This window comes from Tiliqua scincoides, chromosome 15 (genome assembly GCF_035046505.1).
Source record: "Tiliqua scincoides isolate rTilSci1 chromosome 15, rTilSci1.hap2, whole genome shotgun sequence".
Lineage (NCBI taxonomy): Eukaryota > Metazoa > Chordata > Lepidosauria > Squamata > Scincidae > Tiliqua > Tiliqua scincoides.
The window spans coordinates 3047255-3070904 of record NC_089835.1 but is presented as its reverse complement, the minus strand read 5'-3'; the positions used below and the strand labels follow the sequence as shown (position 1 = coordinate 3070904).

The 23650-nt window shown below is 49.5% G+C and overlaps 1 protein-coding gene and 1 pseudogene across 1 annotated transcript in view; both read left to right on the top strand.

Moving 5' to 3' along the window:
• BSCL2 (BSCL2 lipid droplet biogenesis associated, seipin) overlaps positions 1–16121 on the top strand; it is a 23492-nt gene extending 7371 nt beyond the window's left edge. The window contains exons 4-11 of the mRNA XM_066610260.1: positions 560–641; positions 3436–3579; positions 8260–8394; positions 9647–9744; positions 11985–12126; positions 12466–12535; positions 14901–14981; positions 15787–16121. Coding sequence (XP_066466357.1) covers positions 560–641; positions 3436–3579; positions 8260–8394; positions 9647–9744; positions 11985–12126; positions 12466–12535; positions 14901–14981; positions 15787–15941 — 907 coding nt within the window. The 3' untranslated portion in view covers positions 15942–16121. The remainder of the gene's footprint in view (positions 1–559; positions 642–3435; positions 3580–8259; positions 8395–9646; positions 9745–11984; positions 12127–12465; positions 12536–14900; positions 14982–15786) is intronic.
• On the top strand, positions 11025–11144 carry LOC136635297 (5S ribosomal RNA; annotated as a pseudogene).
• Positions 16122–23650: the final 7529 nt, after the last annotated feature.

The window sequence follows — 23650 nt, the reverse complement described above, 5'->3', positions numbered from 1 at the left end:
TAAAGTTTAAAATGGAAGGCCTGCTTCGCTTGCATATATGAAAAGCAGAACCTTTTTGGGTGTAAGAGCTTTTGGGGACCACCCACTGAGGTGTTGCATGAGTGATCATTTTGGGTGTGCCCCCTGCCTGCGCTTAAATCGCGCATCTCCCTCGGGCGCCCCAGTCATAACGGAGGCGCAGTGAAAAAAGGTGATTGACAGGCGAACAGGTTTGAACAGCAAATTGTGCTGGCAGGCTGTAGTCTTGAGTCAGTGCCCGAGTAGGGGAAAATGTATAGGAGGGCAGGGGCAGAATAAAAGGGAAGTTGAATTTATAGGGGGCTGACAACATGGTTTGCAGAGGGGGGTATAACTCAGCAGCAGAGTACTTGGCTTGGATACAGAAGGACCCCAGTTCAGTGCCTGTTGGCATCTTCAAGTACAGCAGGAGAAATTCCTGTCTGTGATCTTGGAGAGATGCTGCCAGTCAGTGCTCGATGGTACTAAGCTAAATTAACCTGGTCAGATTCAGTAAGCAGCTTTCTATAACCTTGCAGGAATTTTTTATCGTCTCTTCCAGGTCAGACTGTGACTCAACTGGCCCCGAATTGTGCTCTTTTCCTATTGCCAATGTTTCGTTCATCAAGGACAACCGCGACCGGGTGAGTGACTGACTTAGGCAGCCAGCATCCCTCTGATGTGCTTGGGGTTGAACATGGGTTGGTTGTCGTGTAGCCATGGTTGATGAAACGTGACTGATGCACAGCAGGTGTTTACTGGCAGCAGCAATCTCTACCATTGGGTTTGCTAGGTGGGACTGGAGAAGTCATGATCCTAAAGGGATGAAACACAATTGGGGTTTGGGGTTTTTTTGGGCCTCGTAAGAAGAGCCCTGCTGGATCAGGCCGAAGGCTCATCTCGTCCAGCTTCATGTATCTCACACTGGCCCACCAGATGCCTCTGGGAGCACACCAGATCACAAGAGACCTGCAAGGCTTCCTGGGAATTGTAGTGAAGAACAGAAGAATAGCCCCACTGGATCAGGCCATAGGCTTCCTGTATCTCACAGCGGCCCACCAAATGCCCCAGGGAGCACACCAGATAACAAGAGACCTGCAAGGCTTCCTGGGAATTGTAGTTAAGAACATAAGAACAGCCCCGCTGGATCAGGCCATAGGCCCACCTAGTCCAGCTTCCTATATCTCACAGCGGCCCACCAAATGCCCCAGGGAGCACACCAGATCACAAGAGACCTGCAAGGCTTCCTGGGAATTGTAGTTAAGAACATAAGAACAGCCCCACTGGATCAGGCCGTAGGCTCATCTCGTCCAGCTTCATGTATCTCACACTGGCCCACCAGATGCCTCTGGGAGCACACACGACAACAAGATATTTGCATTTTGTTGCCACTTCTTTGCAGCTGCCATTGAGAGAGAGATTACTTTTAAAACAGGATGTTGCATATACCCATCCTGGCCTATAACCTGTGATTGAGTTTTCCCCCAGAAATCTGTCCAATCCCTTTTTTTAAAGGCATCTAGGCGCTATTGCTACATCCTGGTGCTATTACTACATCCTGTGGCAAGGAGTTCCACAGATTAATGCACACACTGGGTAAATAATTATGTCTGTTCTAACTCTTCCAACTCTCAGTTTTAATAGAGGGCCCACTTAATTTAAACACGTTCTATGCAAGCTTCAGTGAGCTGTTGCGTGGTGGTCAAGAGACTGGGCTGCAGTTTGGGACTTCTGCTTTTGCTTCTGCCGTGAGCTCAATGGGAAGCCTTAGACAAGCCGGTCGCCCCTCAGTCTTCCCCATCTGCGAAATGGGGTTGATAATACAAAGCAGGATTTTTGTAATGGCTGCATCAAGTTCGTGCATGCAAAGTTCTTTGTATACTAGAAAGTTCTGTGCCCTTCTGCAAAGAGTTCTTTCCTTCAAGGATAACTGAGGAGAAACCAAATGTAAAAAATATGCACCTAACTTTAGGCAATGGCAAATATTAAAATGACTGCACAAGGAGTTTGCCTGGGTACTGCTTGCTCTTAAAATATTAATTATTTTCATATTACAGGTTGGAGCAAGGAAAATGATATATTGCATTCCCATTTGATAGATGGCAGTATAGATATTTGTCTGATGCCTCCTAGTGAGGCAAGATTTGAATCGGACCGTCTGAGTCAGGCCCCTGTTCACCAGGGAACGCCCGTTCCTTGAAGCCTTGCAGCCAAGTCCATAAACTTTACCTGCTTGTGAAAATACTGTTTTTGATCTGCCTGTTCACGTCTATAGTTCTGTGGGGCCTAAGAAAACAGGGGGAGGAACCCAGTTTTTGGAAGGCATCCCTGCCTGGTTGGCTCCCAGCAAGTGGGGCTGGCCCATCCTTGAAGCCAACTGAAGCAGTTGCCTAAGGTGGCAGGTTGGTGAGAGATGCCCATCTCTGTCTCCTTCTTTGTCTTCACTGCTCTGCCTCCTTCCCTTCCTTGGATTGGAATAGGAAGAGGGGGGCAGGGAGTGAAAGGAAATGGAGAGAGGACCGCTGGGCTAGAGTATTGCAGAGTAGGAGGAGCGGAGATGGACACATTGTTGTGTAAGGGGGGGCAGCATTCGCCGAACCTCAGTGGGCATCAGGAGGCCCACATCAAGTGCCAGCAAGCATTTGTTTAGAACAGGTGTGCCCAAACCCCAGCCCTGGGGCCACTTGCGGCCCTCAAGGACTCTCAGTGCGGCCCTCAGGGAGCCCCCGGTCTCCAATGAGCCTCTGGCCCTCTGGAGATACGTTGGAGCCCGCACTGGCCCAACGCAACTGCTTTCAGCGTGAGGGCGACTGTTTGACCTCTCGCATGAGCTGTGGGATGAGGGCTTCCTCCACTGCATGCTGTTTCACGTCTGTGATGCAGTAGCGGCAGCAAAGGAAAGGCCGGCCTTGCTTTGTGCAAGGCCTTTTATAGGCCTTGAGCTATTGCAAGACCTTCATTCATTCATATAAGTTCATCTTTAATATAGCCATTTATGTACACTTATGTAAATTTATTCACATTTGAAATGCGAATTAATTCAGCACCCGACACAGTGTCATAGAGATGATGCGTTCCCCCTGCCAAAAACTTTGGACACCCCTGGTTTAGAAGCTTGGAGGGAGAGTCTTGGACAAAATTGACATACTCCGCAGAGAACCAGACCTGCCTCTAGCCCATATGGGCCAGCCCAGGGCTTGAGATTGTTCATCCTCTGGCCTGCCTGTAACAGCTGGTTTGCTGGTGGCCCCATGTGGCACTCCTTAAGGAGATCAGGCTGGCTTCCCTCTCTGTCTGCTTTTTTGAGATGGAGGCTGAAGCCCTTCTTATTTTGCGAGGCCATCTTAACTGCAGATTCCTTTTTTTTTAAAAAAAAAGACTCCAGAGTCCCTTGTTTGCAAGACTGTCCTCGTCAACTAACCTCCTCTGTGCCCGCAGGTCCTCATGTACGGCCAGCCGTACCGCATCTCGTTGGAACTGGAGTTGCCGGAGTCACCCGCCAATCAGAACCTGGGGATGTTCATGGTGGCCATATCCTGTTACACCAAAGGAGGGCGTATCTTCTCGTCGTCGGCCAGATCTGTACGTCGGGATGGGGGGAGGCTTTGACATAGATGGGGCAAGGCATGCTGGTGCACTATTTCCAGTTGTCATGAGAACCAGCAGGTGCCTTTGGGATGTTGGCATAAGTGTGCCTGATCTAATCTTGCCCATTTGGGTGGGGGCATATGTGTTGGATAACACTTAAAATAAAATTTAAAAAAAAAACCAGATTTAATCTTCAGTAATTAGTTCCATGTTATGAGGTTTGCCTGTGTGAAACTCCTAGGCTTAATTTGTGGTGGTAGTGATCTCCTGGGCATGTTTCTGAATGCTTGAGCTCCAGTACAACGGTATATGCGCTATACTGGTTTATTGAGTACATGCTTGAATGGACATGCATAGGCAGTGGAGATTGAATCTTAAATTTGGGCTGAAATTAAGCCAGGGCTCCATTCTGGCTGATGCTTTGGTGTGTCTTCAGAAGCCTTGCGGCCCTCATCCTCCAGACATAGAGAAGCAAATGAGGGTGTCACTCCCCGTCTTGCCCACCTGGAGACTTTGGGCGGAAAAAATTATATTTTTTGCAAAGTAAAACACATTCAGAAGGGAGAACTCAGGCTGTTGGTGACTGTGTTAGCCATAATGGCTAAGGAGAAACTCCATGTGCAGTTGCAGTATATCTTGGTGTGAGAGGATGCCTCCATTTCCTTGCTTGTTGATGTCCAGAGGGTATCTTTCTACCCCCTGTCATAAGCAGGACTTTGAACTTAGCGGAGTCCTCATACCAAGATTGTACACAGAGAAGCAGAGCTTACTTTGTGTTGTTTCTCCCTTCCACCCCACCCCCCAAATATTCTTCAAATGGTGTTTTTTTTTCAAATTAGTCTGTGGAACTCCTTGCCACAGGAAGTAGTGATGGCATCTTGCCTAGATGCCTTTAAGAGGGGATTGGACAAATTTCTTGGGGGAAAATTCATCATGGGTTACAAGTCATAGGTATGTGGTAGGTATGTGCAAGGTAGAGGTAGGCTGCCTCTGATTGCCAGATGCAGGGGAGGGTACCAGGACGCAGGTTGTGTCTGTTGTCTAGTGTGTTCCCTGGAGCATTTGGTGGGCCACTGTGAGATACAGGAAGCTGGACTAGATGGGCCTCTGGCCTGATCCCAGCGGGGCTCTTCTGATGTTCTTAAGTGCTTGTGTCAAAAAATAGCTTTCTAGATCTGCCCCCTGATTAATCAGGGTACTTTAATTGTTGCACATTTCCCCCCACCACCACCCCAAACTTCATATGCCTCTGAGCTGGTAGAATGTTGCCCATTCAGGGAGCTACTTCCCATACCTGAGGACTAGAGATGAGAGCTTGCTGTCTTTTTAAAAAATATATATATTTCTCAAATTTACATTAGGTGATGGGCTTTTTTCATGATTGTTGCCATGGAGCAAGAGTTAAGTCATCTTGGAAATAGTTTTTGGGTGATGCTCCAAAAAAATCTATATAATCCTATATTTTTAAGGGAGATGGAATCTTTTTCCCAGGAAAAAAAAAATTCCAGCTTGTTGATTACTCAATCAACATGGCCCTTTTGGTCACTGGTTCACACAATTCCATAGGTTCTTATGAGGAATCCTCCCCGTTACGCACTTGCCGCTGGAGGGAAAGGCCACCAGCAGATAAAATTAATTATTTTTAGCAATTAACAAAGCTCGATCTGAAGTGTAACTGGTTTTTTTCCCGCTCAATCCCCAGAGTGCTGAACAACCTTCTTTGATTACAGGCAAGAGTGTAAGTAAAACCATATTTAAACCAATTAATGACACCTACTGCCTGAGTAGCGAGGCTGCGGTGTGGCTTGCTTTGTATTCCATTGCCAAGCATTCCTGTGAACAAGGCTCAGTTAAAGAACTTAATCATGGGGTTTTTAGTTGTTGAATCAATGGGGTTAACTTTACCTACAAATACATTGAATTTCTGAATGGAGGTGGGAGGAAGTGTTTTCTTTTTGGACACACCTTTGTGTGCTAGCAGGCATCATCTGGGAAGAGGTATCCCTTCTGAGAATACCCCCAAAACCAAGTGTTTGCGTCAAAAATAGCTTTGGGAACCTGCCCCGATGAATCAGGGTACCTCTTTAATGGTTGCACCCTGCTATTCTAGTGTGACGTACCTCAAAAGCTATTACTTTTAACCGCACAACTGGTGATCTTCATAGCCAATGATGGAAAATATTCTCCCCTAAACTTCTCTGCTGGCTGGACCTTTATTGACTGACCAGTCACCTATATGTAGGTTTCCTTTAGGTTGTGGACAGAAGGGCTTGACTTTCTTTCCTCTTGATGTCATGAACTTGGTGTTTTCTCTTGATGTCGTGAACTCTGACAACTTGGGTGTTGTATGTGTTTTGGGGGCAGATCTATCCTTCTGTAAATGAGAGACTCCTATGTATGTCTACTCCGAAGTAAGTCCTATTGTGTTCAGTGGGGCTTACTCACCGGAAATTGCAGCCATAGTTGCATATGATGCTGAATGTAATTCTTTACTGGGCGTCTTCTTTCCTGGGTGTCGGGCATAGGTATCTTAATCTGTAAACATGGCTGAAGTGGGTCAGTTCGACCATCCCAGTGTTTCCACAATGGCTCATTAACGACATGCAAGTTCCGATTGCCCCACATCAGGGAGGTGACACACCCTCTTGACAGGTTGGCGGAAATCCTCCGTGCTTGTCGTACAACCGGTTCTCGTAGCTGGTGACTCTCAAGAAACACTCTTGACTTGGAGGAGGTGGAGGAGGGTGAGCAAAGGCTTCTCACAGCAGGCTCCCCACGGCCCACCCAAGGTGTTTTGTAGGGGGAAGGAGGGTGCAGAGCAGAAACCCTAACCGTGGGGCATGTGACCCAGTTCTGTGTGCAACTGCTATCTTTGGTGGCCGGTGTAGGATTTGGGAAGGGTTGAAAGGACATCTTCTAGCCCACCCCTCCTTTCCTTTCCTCTCCTCCACTCCCTCTCACGTTTTCTAATGTGACCAAGGCAGTGTACCAGGACTGGTGTTCAAGCCTGTTGATTGAGGTAACCTGAGCATACCAGTGAACCAAGGCAATAATATTTGGGCTGTCTCTCGTGCTGCCTCCCCCCAGCTAAGGAGAAAACCGATGTGGACGGAGAGTGGATGAAAGAACGTCTCTCCCCCCAATCCTAGAACTTGGATGGATCCTCCAATCAGTGGCATCACTAAGGGGCTTGAGGGTGTGGACCTGGTTGGCAACCTTCAGTCCCGAAAGACTCTGGTATCGCGCTCTGAAAGGTGGTTCTGGAACAGCGTCTAGTGCGGCTGAAAAGGCCGATCCGGGAGTGACAATCCCTTCCACACCGGGAGCAAGTGCAGTCTGTCCCTGGTCTGTCTCCCTGGCTGTGGGCCTTCCTTCTTTGCCTCTTAGCCTCAGACTGTTGGCCAAGTGTCTCTTCAAACTGGGAGAGGCCATGCTGCACAGCCTGCCTCCAAGTGGGCCGCTCAGAGGCCAGGGTTTCCCACCTGTTGAGGTCCACTCCTCAGGCCTTCAGATCCCTCTTGCAGATGTCCTTGTATCGCAGCTGTGGTCTACCTGTAGGGCGCTTTCCTTGCATGAGTTCTCCATAGAGGAGATCCTTTGGGATCCGGCCATCGTCCATTCTCACGACATGACTGAGCCAATGCAGGCGTCTCTGTTTCAGCAGTGCATACATGCTAGGGATTCCAGCACGTTCCAGGACTGTGTTGTTTGGAACTTTGTCCTGCCAGGTGATGCTGAGAATACGTCGGAGGCAGCGCATGTGGAAAGCGTTCAGTTTCCTCTCCTGTTGTGAGCGAAGAGTCCATGATTCGCTGCAATACAGAAGTGTACTCAGGACGCAAGCTCTGAGGGTGAACAGTTCAGGAAGTGGAGGGTGTGGGCCACACCAGCTGATACCATTGGGGGGAGTGATACCAAAAGCTCACCCCCTGCTCCAGAACCCAGGTAGATCTGGCTATGGGCAGAAAAGTCTCTGGAGCCCACTTCTACTGGGCTTTCCAAGGCAGAGTCCAGGTCTACCCACCTACCAGAGACCAGGCCTCTGTCTTTCACTCTCCAAAAGGCCAGGCAGATCTGGACTCTGCTTCAAGGAAGCCCAGTAGACCTGAGCACTAGTGAGTATACCTGCCGTGGCCAGAGCTTGGGGGCAACACCAACCCTAGTGACGCCACTGCATCCAATGAGGAATTGTTTAGCAGCTGAGGAGGCAGTGGGAGGCTTACGTTTTGTCCGATGCGTGATTAATACGCAACATGCAAGGTGTGTCTTCAGTGGCTCTCAAAGGCGATTAGACCACTTCTTGGAGGAGACAGATGTCAGTGTGACTAATGATTGTTGTATGGAACCTCCATGGGTGGAGGCAGTCCAGCTGATCACCTATTGCTGGGACTGGACAACACAGGGCTGCTTTGTGGGCTTCAGGCGTCTAACGGGATGTTGGGATTTTGTCTGACTTGACAACCCCCATAGCTGAAAGACTACTTGAATTTTTCAAAACAGAAAAGCATCACGATGGGGACCGTGGGTGTTTAGCCCTTGTTCAACCTGACTGCTTCAGAGTCGGAAAGCGCAACTTTAATGGGGGAAGTTGAATACCCTAATTGTATGGCCCATGTGCCCTTAAAGGCCACCGCGTGACTAACCAGGGTGCCCCACTCTCTTTTTTTTATCCAGGCCATGCTTCACTACCGTTCAGGCCTCTTGCAGACCCTCGACACCCTGGCCTTTTCCAGCCTCTTCCTGACGGGTTTTTCTGAGCAGAAGCAGACCGTAGAAGTCGAGCTGTTTTCGGACTACAAGGAGGACTCGGTGAGGGCTGACAAATGTTGAGGGCCAGCCTATGGGGTTGAGGATGGGTGCTCAGGCACTACTTTTCATTAGGGAGTTCCAGGTGATGTACATTGGTCCTTCCTCACCACCACTCTGATTTCCTTTTTGCAACACCTTTGGAAGGTAGGCTAGGATGGTAGTTATTGGCCCATGACGAGCTTAGTGCCTGAGACGGGTCACCCCCGGGCACATCCACCACTCTGGTGCTCTTTGCCTACCAAGCAGTGGATGTAGGGGACTAACAATGAATAACTAATGCATTTCTCATGAGCTTCCACTAGGGGGATCTCGCCGGCTACTAGTAGGAACCAAATACTAGTAGGAAGTTGCTCTGATCTAGTAAGGCAGCATTTTTAGGTCTCTGCTGCTTAGACTGTAGAGACAACAGCCGACTTCTCCTCTTCCATGTTATGGCAAGAGAGGGGGCTTCTTTACTGAGCGTGTGGTTGGTCTGTGGAACTCCTTGCCGCGGGATGTGGTGACGGCGCCTGGCCTGGACGCCTTCAAAAGGGGATTGGACAAGTTTCTGGAGCAAAAATCCATTACGGGTTACAAGCCATGATGTGTATGCGCAACCTCCTGATTTTAGAAATGGGCTATGTCAGAATGGCAGATGCAAGGGAGGGCACCAGGATGAGGTCTCTTGTTGTCTGGTGTGCTCCCTGGGGCATTTGTTGGGCCGCTGTGAGATACAGGAAGCTGGACTAGATGGGCCTATGGCCTGATCCAGTGGGGCTGTTCTTATGTTCTTAACTACAATTCCCAGAATGCCTTGCAGGTCTTGTTATCTGGTGTGCTCCCTGGGGCATTTGGTGGGCCACTGTGAGATGTAGGAAGCTGGACTAGATGGACCTATGGCCTGATCCAGTGGGGCTGTTCTTAAGTTCTTAAGAGAGAGGGGGACGCTAAACGTTGTCTTATCCTCCAGCTGAGCTCTTGCAAGGGCGTCTTGCTGAAGCAGCTGAGCTCTTGCAAAGCTCAACAGTAAAGTTATTCTCTCTCTAGCCATCACTTGGAAATACAAGTGCTATTTGGCTCTGGAACAACTTTCATCAGACTTTCCACAAGCTGAGCAGGGATGAGGGTGAGTGGTGAGGAAGGGCATGGCAGTGCACCCCCTTCTTAGAGGTGGGGAGAGAGTTGCAGGTGTGGATAAGGCAGTCGTTTTTGGCAGCTCCTGTCCCACTCAGCAAGGGATACATCACTGGTCTTTTTCTCCTCTGCCACACAGTATACGCCAACCGTTGGTGCTGTGATTGAAATCCAGACAAAGAGGGTCCAGATTTATGGCGCCCACCTGCGAATTCATGCTCACTTCACCGGACTGCGGTAAGGGTGAAGCTCCAAGTCAATTGTGTGTCCGGAGGCATGCCTCTTTTCAGTCCTGAGTTTGGGGGTAGGAGGTGGCTGTTCTCCAGAGCTTAGGCCCACGCTGTGTGTGGGCCTCTGTGCCTGAATCTGGGTCCAGTAGAGCTTTGTTGGAAACTTCCTAAAGTTCCAGACTCTGGGTGTAAGGACCTGCCCCTCCAAGCCAGCACGCTCCTAGGTAGTGGATCTTGCCCTTTCCCTTTCTGGTTCCTTGGCCAGTGCTGCAACAAGTGGACGTTTCTGGGTCTCCCTCCCAAGTGAGGCTGTAGCCCCTAATGGGCAGAGGCTCTTGACAGCTGTGTCAAGGATCCCCAGGCAATGCAATTCTCCTTGAACAAGTGCCAAAGGTGACTCTGCCTACCTGTGTGCGGCCTTGAAGACCTGGCTGCAGAAATGTCAGTCTGCACTCTGTACTAAGCTGAATCCTGCAGCCAACAGGCGGTGCAGCTCTTTTCCATAAATCTACCACAAACACTTCCTGCGCCTGTTCTTTTTTTTTTCCTGACTCTTGGGAAGGCAGAGGCTGTAACTTTGGCTAGTTGGGCATGACCCAGGTGCATTCAAGTACACCTGCAGAAGCCAAAGGACTAGGAACTTGACTCATTTTAACTTAAAGGCAGCTAAGATTCTGGGTAATCTCGCTCAGCGGCCAAGCACTTTGGTGTAAGAAAGTGTTCCAGGTGTTGTTGTAGCCTTGTGCAATCTTACTTCTCCCCTCCAGCCTCTGTTGTGTATTATGCTCTTCAAGGCACATGGGGGAGGTTAAAGGGGGTAATTTGTACCTGGACCCAGGGTCGAAAAGGAGGCCCAGGACCCAAAGAATGGAACCCAGAAATTTCTTGGGTTCTTGCATTTTCCGATCTCATCTGGACTCACGGCCCACATGGGTGCTGGAAGCACTGCTGTGACCGTGGTAGAGGCTGCGGCCCCAAGCCATACGCGCCGGGCCAAAGAATGCGTCAATGACACTCTTTAACACAGTGTCACATCTGGGAGGAAACGGGCCTGCTGCAGTGTAACTCTTTGGCGCGTAGACCAGCTTGCCATGAAGGAGCGTGTGGGAGCTCAGGGATACAACTGCGGGGCAATAGCTGCTGCAGAAGTACGTTTTCGTGTACACAGGACACTTTCCATTCTAGTCTAGCCTAAATATGATTATGCTAATTTTCTGCAATGATTTTCTATTTTAAGGATTTTAGAGAGACTTAGGAGTGTGTTTGGTTTTCCATACTGCTGTATCTAGCTGCAGCAACTGTTACCCTGCACATGCCTGATCTCATCTGATCTCAGAAGCTAAGCAGGGTCAGGCCTGGTTAGTACTTGGATGGGAGACCGCCTGGGAATACCGGGTGCTGTAGGCTTATACCATGATCTCAGAAGCTAAGCAGGGTCAGGCCTGGTTAGTGCTTGGATGGGAGACCGCCTGGGAATACCGGGTGCTGTAGGCTTATCCCATGAGCTCGGAAGCTAAGCAGGGTCAGGCCTGGTCAGTACTTGGATGGGAGACCGCCTTGGAATACCGGGGGCTGTAGGCTTATACCATGATCTCGGAAGCTAAGCAGGGTCAGGCCTGGTCAGTACTTGGATGGGAGACCGCCTGGGAATACCGGGTGCTGTAGGCTTATACCATGATCTCGGAAGCTGAGCAGAGTCAGGCCTGGTTAGTACTTGGATGGGAGACCGCCTGGGAATACTGGGTGCTGTAGGCTTATCCCATGAGCTCGGAAGCTAAGCAGAGTCAGGCCTGGTTAGCGGTTGGATGGGAAGACCGCCTGGGAATACCAGGTGCTGTAGGCTTATATCATAGACTTTCGAGACTGAAAGTTGCCAACCATGCTGTGTGGGCAGGTATTCCAGGGCTCCAAATTTGGAAGTTCAGTAGATCGAGGCTCCAAAGACTATTCTGGCTATTGCCACCCTGTCAGGGTGTCACCCTGTCTTTTGGGAAGGGTCCCAAAAGAAACTTTGTACCTCCTAATAAAATTTCTCTTGGAGGCCCTGGTTCTTTTCCAGGGAGGGCATGGAGACAACAGTGAAATACTTAAAAAAAACCACAGGCATAAGTCTGTGGCCTTTTAGGGTGCAATCCCAACCAGGTCTACTCAGAAGTAAGTCCTATTTTGTTCAGTGGGGCTTGCTCGCAGGAAAGTGTGGTTAGGATTGCAGCCTTCATCTCATTCCTTATGGTCTGTCTCCTGCAGGTACCTGCTATACAACTTCCCAGTGACTTCTGCCATCTTGGGAGTGTCGAGTAATTTTGCTTTCCTCAGCGTCATTGTCCTCTTCAGCTATCTGCAGTGGATCTGGGGCAGCATATGGCCCCGGGAATCTCTGTCTGTGCAGGTGAGAGGCGGTTGGTTGGCTAGACTTTCCCAGGGTTTGGCAGTTGCAGGCTGGTGGTACCCAAACCATTCCATGCACCTCTGCTTACTCCTCATCTCCGCCTGATCAGACCTCCCTGTGGGCCTGTGGGGGTTGTGGATTGAAAGGCGAAACACCCCTTATTTCTACCCCATGACAAATCCTGCCAATAGACCTGAAAATGCAGTCCACGTCTGGGATTGCAAATGGCTATAAACATGCATGCATCTTGCTTGACAGCATTTAAGGGCTTGATCTGGACCTGGGACCATAAGTAGTGTATTGCCATGCTCTAGTTTGCCTGCCTTCCCCATCCTATAGGTATCTTCCCGGGAAGGAGTACAGCAGCAGAAAGAAGATGGTCACCGACGGGTTGTGGTCCCTAAAGAAGGTGATGATGATTAAGAATACTTAATATGCTGCTTTTCAACAAAAGGTAGTTCACAAAGTAAATCAAGATATGGTTCCCTGTCCCCAAAGGGCTTACAGTCTAAAAAGGAATGAAGATACACCAGCAACAGCCACTAGAAAAGACACCTTGCTGGGGTGAAAAGGGACACCCCCTCTCCCCCTGCTAAATACACGAGGGCAGCACTTTAAAAAGTGCCTCTTTGCCCCAGAGTAGACAGTGCTGTGATGGTTGGCTTTGATGTGCGAGACCCAACACCACCACCCCTGTGTCACTCCAACCGTACAACATCATCATCCAAGCACAGCTTGGGAAGACCCCTGGCTGAAACCTTAGAGTGGGGTGTCAAACTCATTTCATGCAGTGGGCTTAAATAGCCTTCACGATGCCTGCTGAGGGCAGGAAGTGACATCATTAAGTAGGGAGTGATGTCATCGGGCAGGTCATGACCAGAAGTAGATATGGGAGAGCCCAATTATCACGTGGGCTGCCCTTTCAGCAGTGACACCTCAGCACAGCTCAGCAGCTGAGAGCAGCTGAAGATGGTGCTGGGAGATAAAGCCTGAGGGCTGGATAAAAAGCTTCCGTGGGCCACATATGGCCCACGGGCCTTACGTTTGACACCCCTGACTTAGAGAGCTGCTACCAGCTGGTGCAGGTAATACTGAGCTCACTGGATCTCTAGCCTGACTCTGCTTGGTGCATAAACAGAAGGCCCATGGCTCAGTGATAGGACATGTTATTTATTATTATTATTTTATTAATTTGTTCCCCGCCTTTTTGCCCAACGGGCACACAAGGCGGCTAACAAACAATTTAAAAATACAACATGAAAAACAGTTAAAAACAATTTGCAATGATTGAAAAGCTAAAAACGAAACAAACCCTGTGGATTTTCATATAAAAAGCAAGAACGCCAGCCAGCCTGTCAACAATTAAAAGCTTTTTGAAATAAATGGTCTTCAGTCCACGCCGAAACGTTAGCAATGAGGGAGCAGTTCTCAGTTCTAAGGGGAGGGTATTCCACAGTTCGGGGGCCACCACCGAGAAGGCCCTCTCCCTGGCCGCCACCCCTCTCACATCTCTTAGTGGCGGCACAGTCAAAAGGGCCCCCCCAGATGATCTAAGAGCACGGGCAGGATTGTAGGGAAGGAGGCAGTCCCTCAAATACCCCGGACCCGAGCCGTAAAGGGCTTTAGAAGTCAAAACTAGCACCTTGAATGTTCTGAGTTCCAAAGTTCCAAGTTTGATCCCTGGAAGAGTATGGCTGGGAAAACCCTGTCTGAAACCTGGGAGCACTGCCGCCAGCCGGTGTCTGAGCTTGCCAAGCCAAGTGTCTGTCCAGCTGAGGCAGCTTCTTAAGTTTGGAAGCTGAAATCGTAGTTGGTTCTTGGACGTGGTCACCCAAACTGTGCTTGGAGTGTTTGGTGTGTCTGTTGAGTCAGTTGAGTCACTCTTTCTCTCGATACCGAGCTAAACAAACGCATCGGTAAAGCAGCCACCACGTTTTCCAGACTCACAAAGAGAGTCTGGTCCAACAAGAAGCTGACGGAACATACCAGGATCCAGGTCTACAGAGCTTGCGTCCTGAGTACACTTCTGTACTGCAGTGAGTCATGGACTCTTCACTCACAACAGGAGAGGAAACTGAATGCTTTCCACATGCGCTGCCTCCGACGCATTCTCGGCATCACCTGGCAGGACAAAGTTCCAAACAACACAGTCCTGGAACGTGCTGGAATCCCTAGCATGTACGCACTGCTGAAACAGACGCCTGCGTTGGCTCGGTCATGTCGTGAGAATGGATGATGGCCGGATCCCAAAGGATCTCCTCTATGGAGAACTCGTGCAAGGAAAGCGCCCTACAGGTAGACCACAGCTGCGATACAAGGGCATCTGCAAGAGGGATCTGAAGGCCTTAGGAGTGGACCTCAACAAGTGGGAAACCCTGGCCTCTGAGCGGCCCGCTTGGAGGCAGGCTGTGCAGCATGGCCTTTCCCAGTTTGAAGAGACACTTGGCCAACAGATGGAGGCAAAGAGGCAAAGAAGGAAGGCCCACAGCCAGGGAGACAGACCAGGGACACACTACACTTGCTCCCGTTGTGGAAGGGATTGTCACTCCCGGATTGGCCTTTTCAGCCGCACTAGACGCTGTTCCAGAACCACCTTTCAGAGCACGATACCAGAGTCTTTCCAGACTGAAGGTTGCCAATACCTATGAGTCAGTTGATGCATGGGATTAAGAGGAAAGCAGAGCAGAGATGCCAGTAGATGAGAATATTTTCCTCTTAAAGGGGCCACTGTCATCTTTGCTCAGAATCCAGACTTAACTTTCTCTCCTTCTCAGGTCCTGAAGAAGGTGAAGAGGTTCCCTCATCCCAGCCAGAAGATTTGGGTGCTGCGGAAAAAGAGGAGCTGTCTGGAGCAGGTGGGTGATTTCTAGATGCCAGCCTGTTGGCATCAGTGATTAGATACTCGGGTCCCACAAGAATAGAATTGGCCAGAAATTGGAAAGCCACTGGAGAGCAGTTGGGTTCTTGTCACTGAAGTAACGCACCCTTTAAACGAATGAGTGCCTTTTAAAAACCAGATCCCCTGTATCCAATGAAAAAGAATGGATTCCCATTTATTGTCCATATTTGCTTCTGTTAAAGTGGCGGCCTTCAACCTTTTTCATGCCACGACCCCGATGAAGTGTGAGACTGGAGACCCACTGTCAATCCCACCCCAATCCTGGGACCCTTTCTGCCCACTCCCTGCCCCGTAGCCCTCTCCCAGCACTGTTCACTATAACCCAATATTCTTATTGGAGCGGGCAGAAAAAGTCACCACGAAGACTGCCACTAGTGAAAGCTATTTCAGCCAGCCTGAGCAGGACTGGGGCACAATCGCCTGGCACCTTTTATGCCAATGAAGGTGGAACGAAATGAATGAATCGCCTGGCACCTGAAGGGGTACAGCTGAGGTCTCCTCCCTTTACCTGGTGGTGCTCTAGTCCGGTGGTCTTCAACTGTTTTTATTCCTGTAAGTTGGCCCGACCCCACAGCTGAGGCTTTGCGACCCCATTAGGGTCACAGTCCCAAGGTTGAAGAACACTGTGTTAAAGCAGGAATCTATATAGGCTCTGATAGGGAAACCGATCTCGTTTCCCTAATTCATGTTGACATACTGGGTCTAACTGGGAACTGCAGTTGCAACAGACTGACCCGGCTTCTTCTCCTTTAATTCCACAGAGGCAGAGTTTGAGTCTGTGGAAAACTCCTCCCTGCTCACGGAGGCCAACTTCCCAGCACCTTCCCAAGACCCCACCGATCTACTGTCGCTGGGAGGGAAGGAACCCACACCAGGGTCGGAGATTCGTCAGAGGAGCGTCTGCTCCAGTTCTTGAAGCGGTTTGGTTAGGGTGGCGCGAGCTCCTTCCTCCGGGTTTTTTGCACTTGTAGTGTTGGCCTTGCTCTCCCAGGGGATGCGTCTGCTCCCAGCTTGTGTTTACATTCCAGCCCCTTTGCCCCAACTTGCCCGGAGACACTGTAACTTAATAAAAAAAAATTTACCTGCTACCACTAAATATTGATGGGCTGCTTTCTTCCTACCCCTTTTCCATAGAGCTCAAGGGGGCGCCAGTATACGGGCCTGACCTCATGACAACGCGTTGAAATTCAGAGCATAGGAAGCTGTCTTAGAGTTAGACCTTTGATGCCCGTTAGCTGGGCACTGGCTGCCCTGACTGCCAGCATCAATGTTTTGGACAAGGGGTCTTTCTCAGCCCACTTGGCATCAACTTTTGCATGCAGAAGGGCCAAGCGTGAACTGCCGTCATCACTAAGCTGTAACCTCTCCCTTAAATTTTGAGGATTTTTTTTTCTTCAAGTTCTTTGGGGGCTTGTCTTGCGTTCTTGCTGATGTTGTTGGCAACCTTCAGTCTCGAAAGACTCTGGTATTGCGCTCTGAATGGTGGTTCTGGAACAGCGTCTAGTGTGGCTGAAAAGGCCGATTCGGGAGTGACAATCCCTTCCACACCGGGAGCAAGTGCAGTCTGTCCCTGGCCTGTCTCCCTGGCTATGGGCCTTCCTTCTTTGCCTCAGACTGTTGGCCAAGTGTCTCTTCAAACTGGGAAAGGCCATGCTGCACAGCCTGCCTCCAAGCGGGCCGCTCACAGGCCAGGGTTTCCCACCTGTTGAGGTCCACTCCTAAGGCTTTCAGATCCCTCTTGCAGATCTCCTTGTATCGCAGCTGTGGTCTACCTGTAGGGCGCTTTCCTTGCACGAGTTCTCCACAGAGGAGATCCTTTGGGATCCGGCCATCATCCATTCTCACGACATGAGTGTGTTTTAATTAGCAAGAACACAACGAAGCTTGGGGTGGCCCAAAGACCACTGCACATGATAAACTGAAGGCTCGGCAACCTGGAAGTTTTGGTGGGGCAGTGTTGTGTAACCCACAAAAGTCACAACCCATGGTTAAAATGCTGGTCTTTAGGAAGCCGGAAGCCAAGGTACACTGGCTTGAAGCAGCAATGGAGGGACAGTTTCCCCCCCCCCCCTTGGCCACTTCACTAATTTTCCAAGCAACGCTTGCCCATACTGGGTCCTGTACAATCTGACCTGCCCTCCAGTTTTCCTGGGAAGGGAAAGTGAGTATATTACCCCCCTCCTTCCCAGCAAGGGGACGCAGGAGGTCTGCATTCCAGAGGTAACTAGTAACACTTGCGTAATATCCTTGTGGGTTGTCACCCTGCACATGGGTGTGTCTACCTCCAGTTCCAGAACATCTAGTCTGGGATGATGCATTGCTTTGCCCGTATGCGAGCTCCAAGCTCGGGGGTGGAATGCCACTGGGATGTGCTGCTGACGCATGGAAATGTTTTGGGGTACCAGCTCACCACCCACCCCCATCATCACTTTGGCAATCTCATGGGTGGGAGGGAAGTTCGTCGGTTTTTCTTGGGCCTCATGCTCAGGCTTGCATAATTTAATTTGCAAGGGTCACTTGGGAAAGGATTTGGATGACCTCTGGGGAGCCGAGAGGAGTCCCAGGTGACCACTCGGTCTTCTAGTTGGAAAAGGTGCCGACGAAGACAGGCAATGTGTTCAAGAGGGCTGGAGAACCTTCCTTTCAAGGAAAGACTATCAGTTGTATCAGTTGGCAACCTTCAGTCTCGAAAGACTCTGGTATTGCGCTCTGAATGGTGGTTCTGGAACAGCGTCTAGTGTGGCTGAAAAGGCCAATCCGGGAGTGACAATCCCTTCCACAACGGGAGCAAGTGCAGTCTGTCCCTGGTCTGTCCCCCTGGCTGTGGGCCTTCCTTCTTTGCCTCTTAGCCTCAGACTGTTGGCCAAGTGTCTCTTCAAACTGGGAAAGGCCATGCTGCACAGCCTGCCTCCAAGCGGGCCGCTCAGAGGCCAGGAAAGACTAACATGGTGGGGGATTTTTAGCTGGGGGTGGGGGAAAGATGGCCCTTAAGGGAGAGAATGAGACTAATAAAATTATGGCTGGGGTGGAGAGGATGGAGAGAACATTTTCTCCTCCTTGCCATAACTGGAACCAAACTGGCTCATCCACTGACCCTAGGGTTGCAATCCTATGCACACTTTTCTGGCAGTAAACCTCACTGGACACAATGGGACTTACTTCTGAGTAGATACGCATAGGATCATGCTATCAATGTCCTAAATCTCCTGCTGCCAGAGAAAAGGACTTCTTGACACTTTGTGTGATGAGTCTGTGGAACTCACTGCCACATGAGGCCACTAGCTTGGGTGGCTTCCAAAGGGGATTGGGTGAACTCATGGAGAAGGTCAGGTCTGTTGATGGCTGCGCACCACCTTTGGCTTCAGTGGGTACCAATTGCAGTGGAGCAAGAGTGGGAGAGAAGTTGGTCTTGTTCACTTGCCTGTAGGCTTCCCCCAAAGCAGCTAGTGGGTCCCAGTGGAAAACAGCATACTGGACTAGATGGCTTAGCTTGATCCAGCAGTTTTGGAGCTTGCGAGAAAATTATGCTTCCTCCCCCCCCCCTTGCAAAATTCAGAGAATGCCTGGATTGGGCTGTGCCATTACAATTCCCACCCAGGAATGTATCCTCAAAACAAGAACCCTCTCCCAGCCGGGAGAAGGTTGACATCAGAGTAACTCCCCTTAATTCAGTGGGCCTTACTGCCCAATAAGTGTGTGCAGCCAGTGGGGCTTACTTCTGAGTAAACAGGAACAAGTTTTTACAGGAAGGGGCGATCACCCCCCCCCAACACAAACATTTGCTGGGCTGGCAAAATTGGCCAAAAGTATGACCCCTGCACATGTTTTTAGACACCACCCGCACACTGGCCCTGGTAGTGTTGCAATAATTACAGTGTCATAAGCTGCAGTGCGCCTTGACTTCATGCATGAGGGATGTGAGTGGAAGCTTCTTGCAGTGCGTACAGTATCTGGTTATCTCCCGAGACAGGAAACGGTGGCTTTGTACCAATCGGTGCGCAAGGATAGTGCACCACAGATTTTCCTGTGGCTGGGTGTCAAGGGACGCTGGTATTGTACAAAGTTTCAAGTGGAAACTTCTCATCATCCCATTTGCGTGCGGGAGAAGGCAGGGCAGGGCACGCAAACTCAATGCACCTCCTTGTTGCGTCCATCACAACCATCAGTGCTACAGGGTATGAAGCATAAGTTCCCATGGTCCCGAAGCGGCCCCCAGAAGCAGTTTCTCCAGCCCCTATTACAACAGGACTCTCCCATATCTTGAAATTATGAACGAGATTTGCAGATTTTTCTCTTCTGTCACTCGTAACGAATGAGTTTCTGTGTGAGAACCAAGTGCTGATTTCTGTCCGTCATCTGCTTAACAACAATCTGCTTAATGACGTCCTGCTTAATGACGTCACTTCCGGCCCTCAGCAGGCGCCATGGAAACTATTTAGCCCTCTGTGTGAAATGAGTTTAACCCCCCTGTCCTAGAACATCCAGTGCAACTGGCTAGCAAGAGATTCAGGATGGTCAAAAAAGGAAAGGACATCTTTACTCACTAAATTCTATATTAATTATGCTTTAATTAGTATAGAATTAGACACCATGGGATGGGGTAACAGCTGCAGGCTTTAGAATGTTCTAAAAGGGGGTACTAAACCAGGGTTGTCAAAACATAAGGCCCATGTGTGGGTTATGTGGAAATCGAACCTCCATGTCCAGGAGCAGTTCACCTTAGAGCAGGGGTCTCTAAACTTTTTGGCCTAAGGGCCACATCAAATATCTGGCATGGTGTCAAGGATTGGAAAAAAAGTTAAATATAAAATTTAAATAAATACATTAGAGATGGAACTTAGATGAATGACTAGAATGAATGAATGAATGAATGAATGAATGTGTTCAAATGTCCAGGATTTCTCCAAGCACAAACACAGCTCAAAAAAATAAAGCACACACACTTAAATGGACCCCATTCTCCCACCCCACAAGCACAACTCTGATTGTGGTGGTCAACTGGGCCAGAGGCTCTCAGGGGACCAGAGGCTGGCTGCGGGCCGCATAGAGACTCTCCATGGGCCACATCTGGCCCCTGGGCTGGGGTTTGGAGACCCCTGCCTTAGAACAGCAGATGCTGGCAGGGAAACTCTGTTGCCTTCATGCCTTGCTTTGGAGCTTCCTGGAGGCATCGGGGGAGACCAGACATTGGCTGGTCATTCCACCCGATCCAACAATGCTTTTCTTGTGCTCTGCCGTGTCTCTCTTTTTCTAAACCTGTCTCTCCGTCTCCGCGCCAAATGCCTTTCTCCTGAGCAATGAGGCCTTCGTTTAGCAACCTGCCTCGCGGTCCATCTTTCCCTCCTTGCCAACGAAAATCTCAGACGTGCGGTTTGGAGGGGGGCGGGCTTTGTGCCAAAGAGTTCAACCTTCCTTCTCGAGTGATGCAAAACCCCCGGAATGCAAGGACGGCATTGTGAGCGTTTTTGCAAGCGTAAAATTTTGCAGGTCTGTGGCCCGCAACCGGCAGGCGCTGAGTGAGTCATTTCTTACATGACTGAGCCATGCCAAGTGCAATCAGGCCAGTTGGATGTTTCAGGATTAATTCATCCTTGTTGAAAGCTGGTTTTTAGTCCTGGAAGGGCCCTGAGCAAGGATTCATAGCCCTGCTGCTGAGTCAGTGGCTCCCCCGACAATGACTCAGCACAAAGTGGATTTTTCCACCCCCCCCCCCAAATGTTCTCAATCCCTCCATGGGCCTTGATTCTTTCTTTCTTTCTTTCTTTCTTTCTTTCTTCTGTCTGTCCATCCATCTTTCTTTCGTCCGTCTGTCCGTCCATCCATCCATCCATCTTTCTTTCTTTCTTTCGTCCGTCCATCCACCCGTCCAGCTTTCTTTCTTTCTTTCTTTCTTTCTTTCTTTCTTTCTTTCTTTCTTTCTTTCTTTCTTTCTTTCTTTCATTCTAATTATTCTTTCCCCCCAGCTTGAAATACATCCCACTGGCCCCATCTGTAAGAGATGCCTTGCAGGTGATGGTTTAATTTGGGACATCTTTCTCTAATTTAATGTCACTAATTTAATTTAAAAATTACTTTCATCCCTTGAAGTGTCTGTTCTTTTAAATATAAAGCACACAAGGGAGATGTTTTTGAGATGAGCCCAGTCGCTGGGGAACAGAATTATTTGAAAACGTGGGATGGGTCTTTTCCTGAAACTCAGGAAAAAATTAAGTAAAAGTGAGTGGCAGGCCATAAATTGGTCCTGAGAGACCAAAGTCACGAGTTTTGCAGCATGGGATTGTTCAGAGCAGAAAAACAACTGAGCAAATATTTACCAAAAGTTAAAATGCATCTTATAGTGCAGTGTTACTCAATCTGTGGGTCGCAAGCCCATTTTAGGTGGGTCCCCATTCATTTCAATATTTTATTTTTAATATATTAGCCTTGATGCTCCCATGGGATGTGACTACATTGGGGGAAACATTATAGACCTGTACAAGTAACAAGCTACTATGTATATTCTTTTAAGAATGATAGTCAATGGGACTTACTCCTTGGTGAGTGTGGGTAGGATTGCAGCCTAGTTAAACATTTTCCTGCTTGATGATGTCACTTCTGGTCGTGACCTCACTTCCAGTGGGTCCTGACAGATTCTCATTCTAAAAAGTGGGTCCTGGTGCTAAATGTGTGGGAACCACTGTGATAGTGCAATCCAATGCATCTCTGCTCAGAAGATCTCTTGAGTTCAATGAGACATATTCCTAGGTAATTGTGTATAGAGTTGCAACCTTAATTACCTGGCTCTGTTCCTGAACACCCCCTTAATCAGGGCGTTTTGTGTATGTCCACACTGTGTTAGGTTAAGGGTTCCCCTCTTGCTTTCAAACATTCTGATGCAGGGTTAGTGTTAGGCTGAGTACCTCTGAGTATGTGCAGAGTGCTTTTACCACGAGCAGAACAAAGTGATGTTTTTTTTTGTTTCTTTTGTTTGTTTTTTGCTCAAGCCAAAGTTCTTCCGAGCTCTCTGAAAAATGCTTTTCTGTTCTGACACGAGGTTGTTACAAACTGGAAAGACCATGTCTCTGGGCATGTGCAGAGTGAGTACTGCCTGCCCTTTTGAAATGCTCGCTCTTTTTTAATCCTTAAAAGCATATTTTCTTTTCCCTGTTTTCCCTGTTTTCTAGAATAGGGGAAACAACCTTGAACACAGGCAGAGGTTTTTATGTTGTGCCAACTGGGCAGGGGGCTGAAAGCTCACTAAGACTGCGTGGCAACCATTTGCACTGGAGCTCTAGCCAGGGGAGGGTCAGAGAGGTGGCCACCCTATCAGCGACAGCCTTCCTGTGTGGCCCTTGGGTGTCATGCAAGCTAGCCTCAGTTTGTGGCCTGCGAAATGGGAATAATGCCTGCCTAGCTAAATGAAGATTGTGAAATAGTTTGGAAAACTGATTCTTTTAAATGAAAGGATCGTATCAGTGCTAGTCTTGGCCCCGCTCCTAATAGGAGGCTATCCTGGTGATTCTGCCATGAGTGGATGGCCCCAAGACAGGGCTTGGCACCCGGAGTAGTCACTGTCTGGAATGAGCATCCACTAGCCTGTCGCTCAGCCAGGAATAATCTGCTGGCTGGACCAACACACCCAGCTTCTTTCTTTCTGCTTCTCCGCTCTCCCCTCTGAAATCCTCTCGAAATTCCATCCTTCCACTTTTTACTGAAAGGACAGAGAGACGAGTATGGGAACGGACCTTATAAGGCTCTGTTTGTTTTCTTTGCAGACACCTGCGAGGGAAGGGGGCCACCCCTTTGGCTGCACTTTGCTCATTCCCACTGGCTGGGCCCAAAATGCACAAGGGGGGGGTAGAAGGCGTGGGGGGAGAGATGAGGTCATGCTAAGCAGGGGATATAAAAGTTGCTGCAGCCACTGAAACAAGAAGCAGCCCTGTGCTTGCCAAGCAAGTCATCTCAAGAGTCTGTCCTGGGCTGCAGGAGGAAACAGCTACCAGACCCCCCAACACTGACAGCTTGTGCCCCCCCAGAGGCTTCTGGTCCTTGGAGGTACTCTCTTGTCTATAGCATCCCTCATTGAGCATCAGCTCCTGGTGCCGCCTGGCTGATTGGCTGCTGTGTTGCTTGGATCATCCCGGAGACCCTTCCCCGACACCTCTGGGTTGCCTCGCAATCAAAAGCCAAGGTCCCTATCCACCGGAGGATGCTGGGTGAGTAAAACTGGTTGTGGGGGGGGCACCCCTTCCGCTGCCTCAAGTTGTGTTCACACTGCATTTAGCTCCACTTCGCACCAGATAGTGGTACGCTGGTATCGGTTTGTGGTACAGTCCTTGGGGAAGGGTCATAGTTTGTGGCAGAGTCCCTGCTTGCATGCTGAAGGTCCCGGCTTCAATCCACTGGAAACGATCCCTCTCCAGAGAGATGTTGCTAGTTACTGCTTGATGGTGCTAAGCTAGAGAGACCAATAGCCTGACCTAGTTGCCGTTTCCTAGACGCTAGCAGCATGAGCTTGGAAGCCCCTAAATCAAGCCTTGATTGGCCACAGAGTGTGGCTTTATTTTATGCCCCCCCCCCATTTCAATGACTAAAGAATTCCAAATTCTTCCCCAAGGAAGAGGACTATCACATACAGACCTCTGT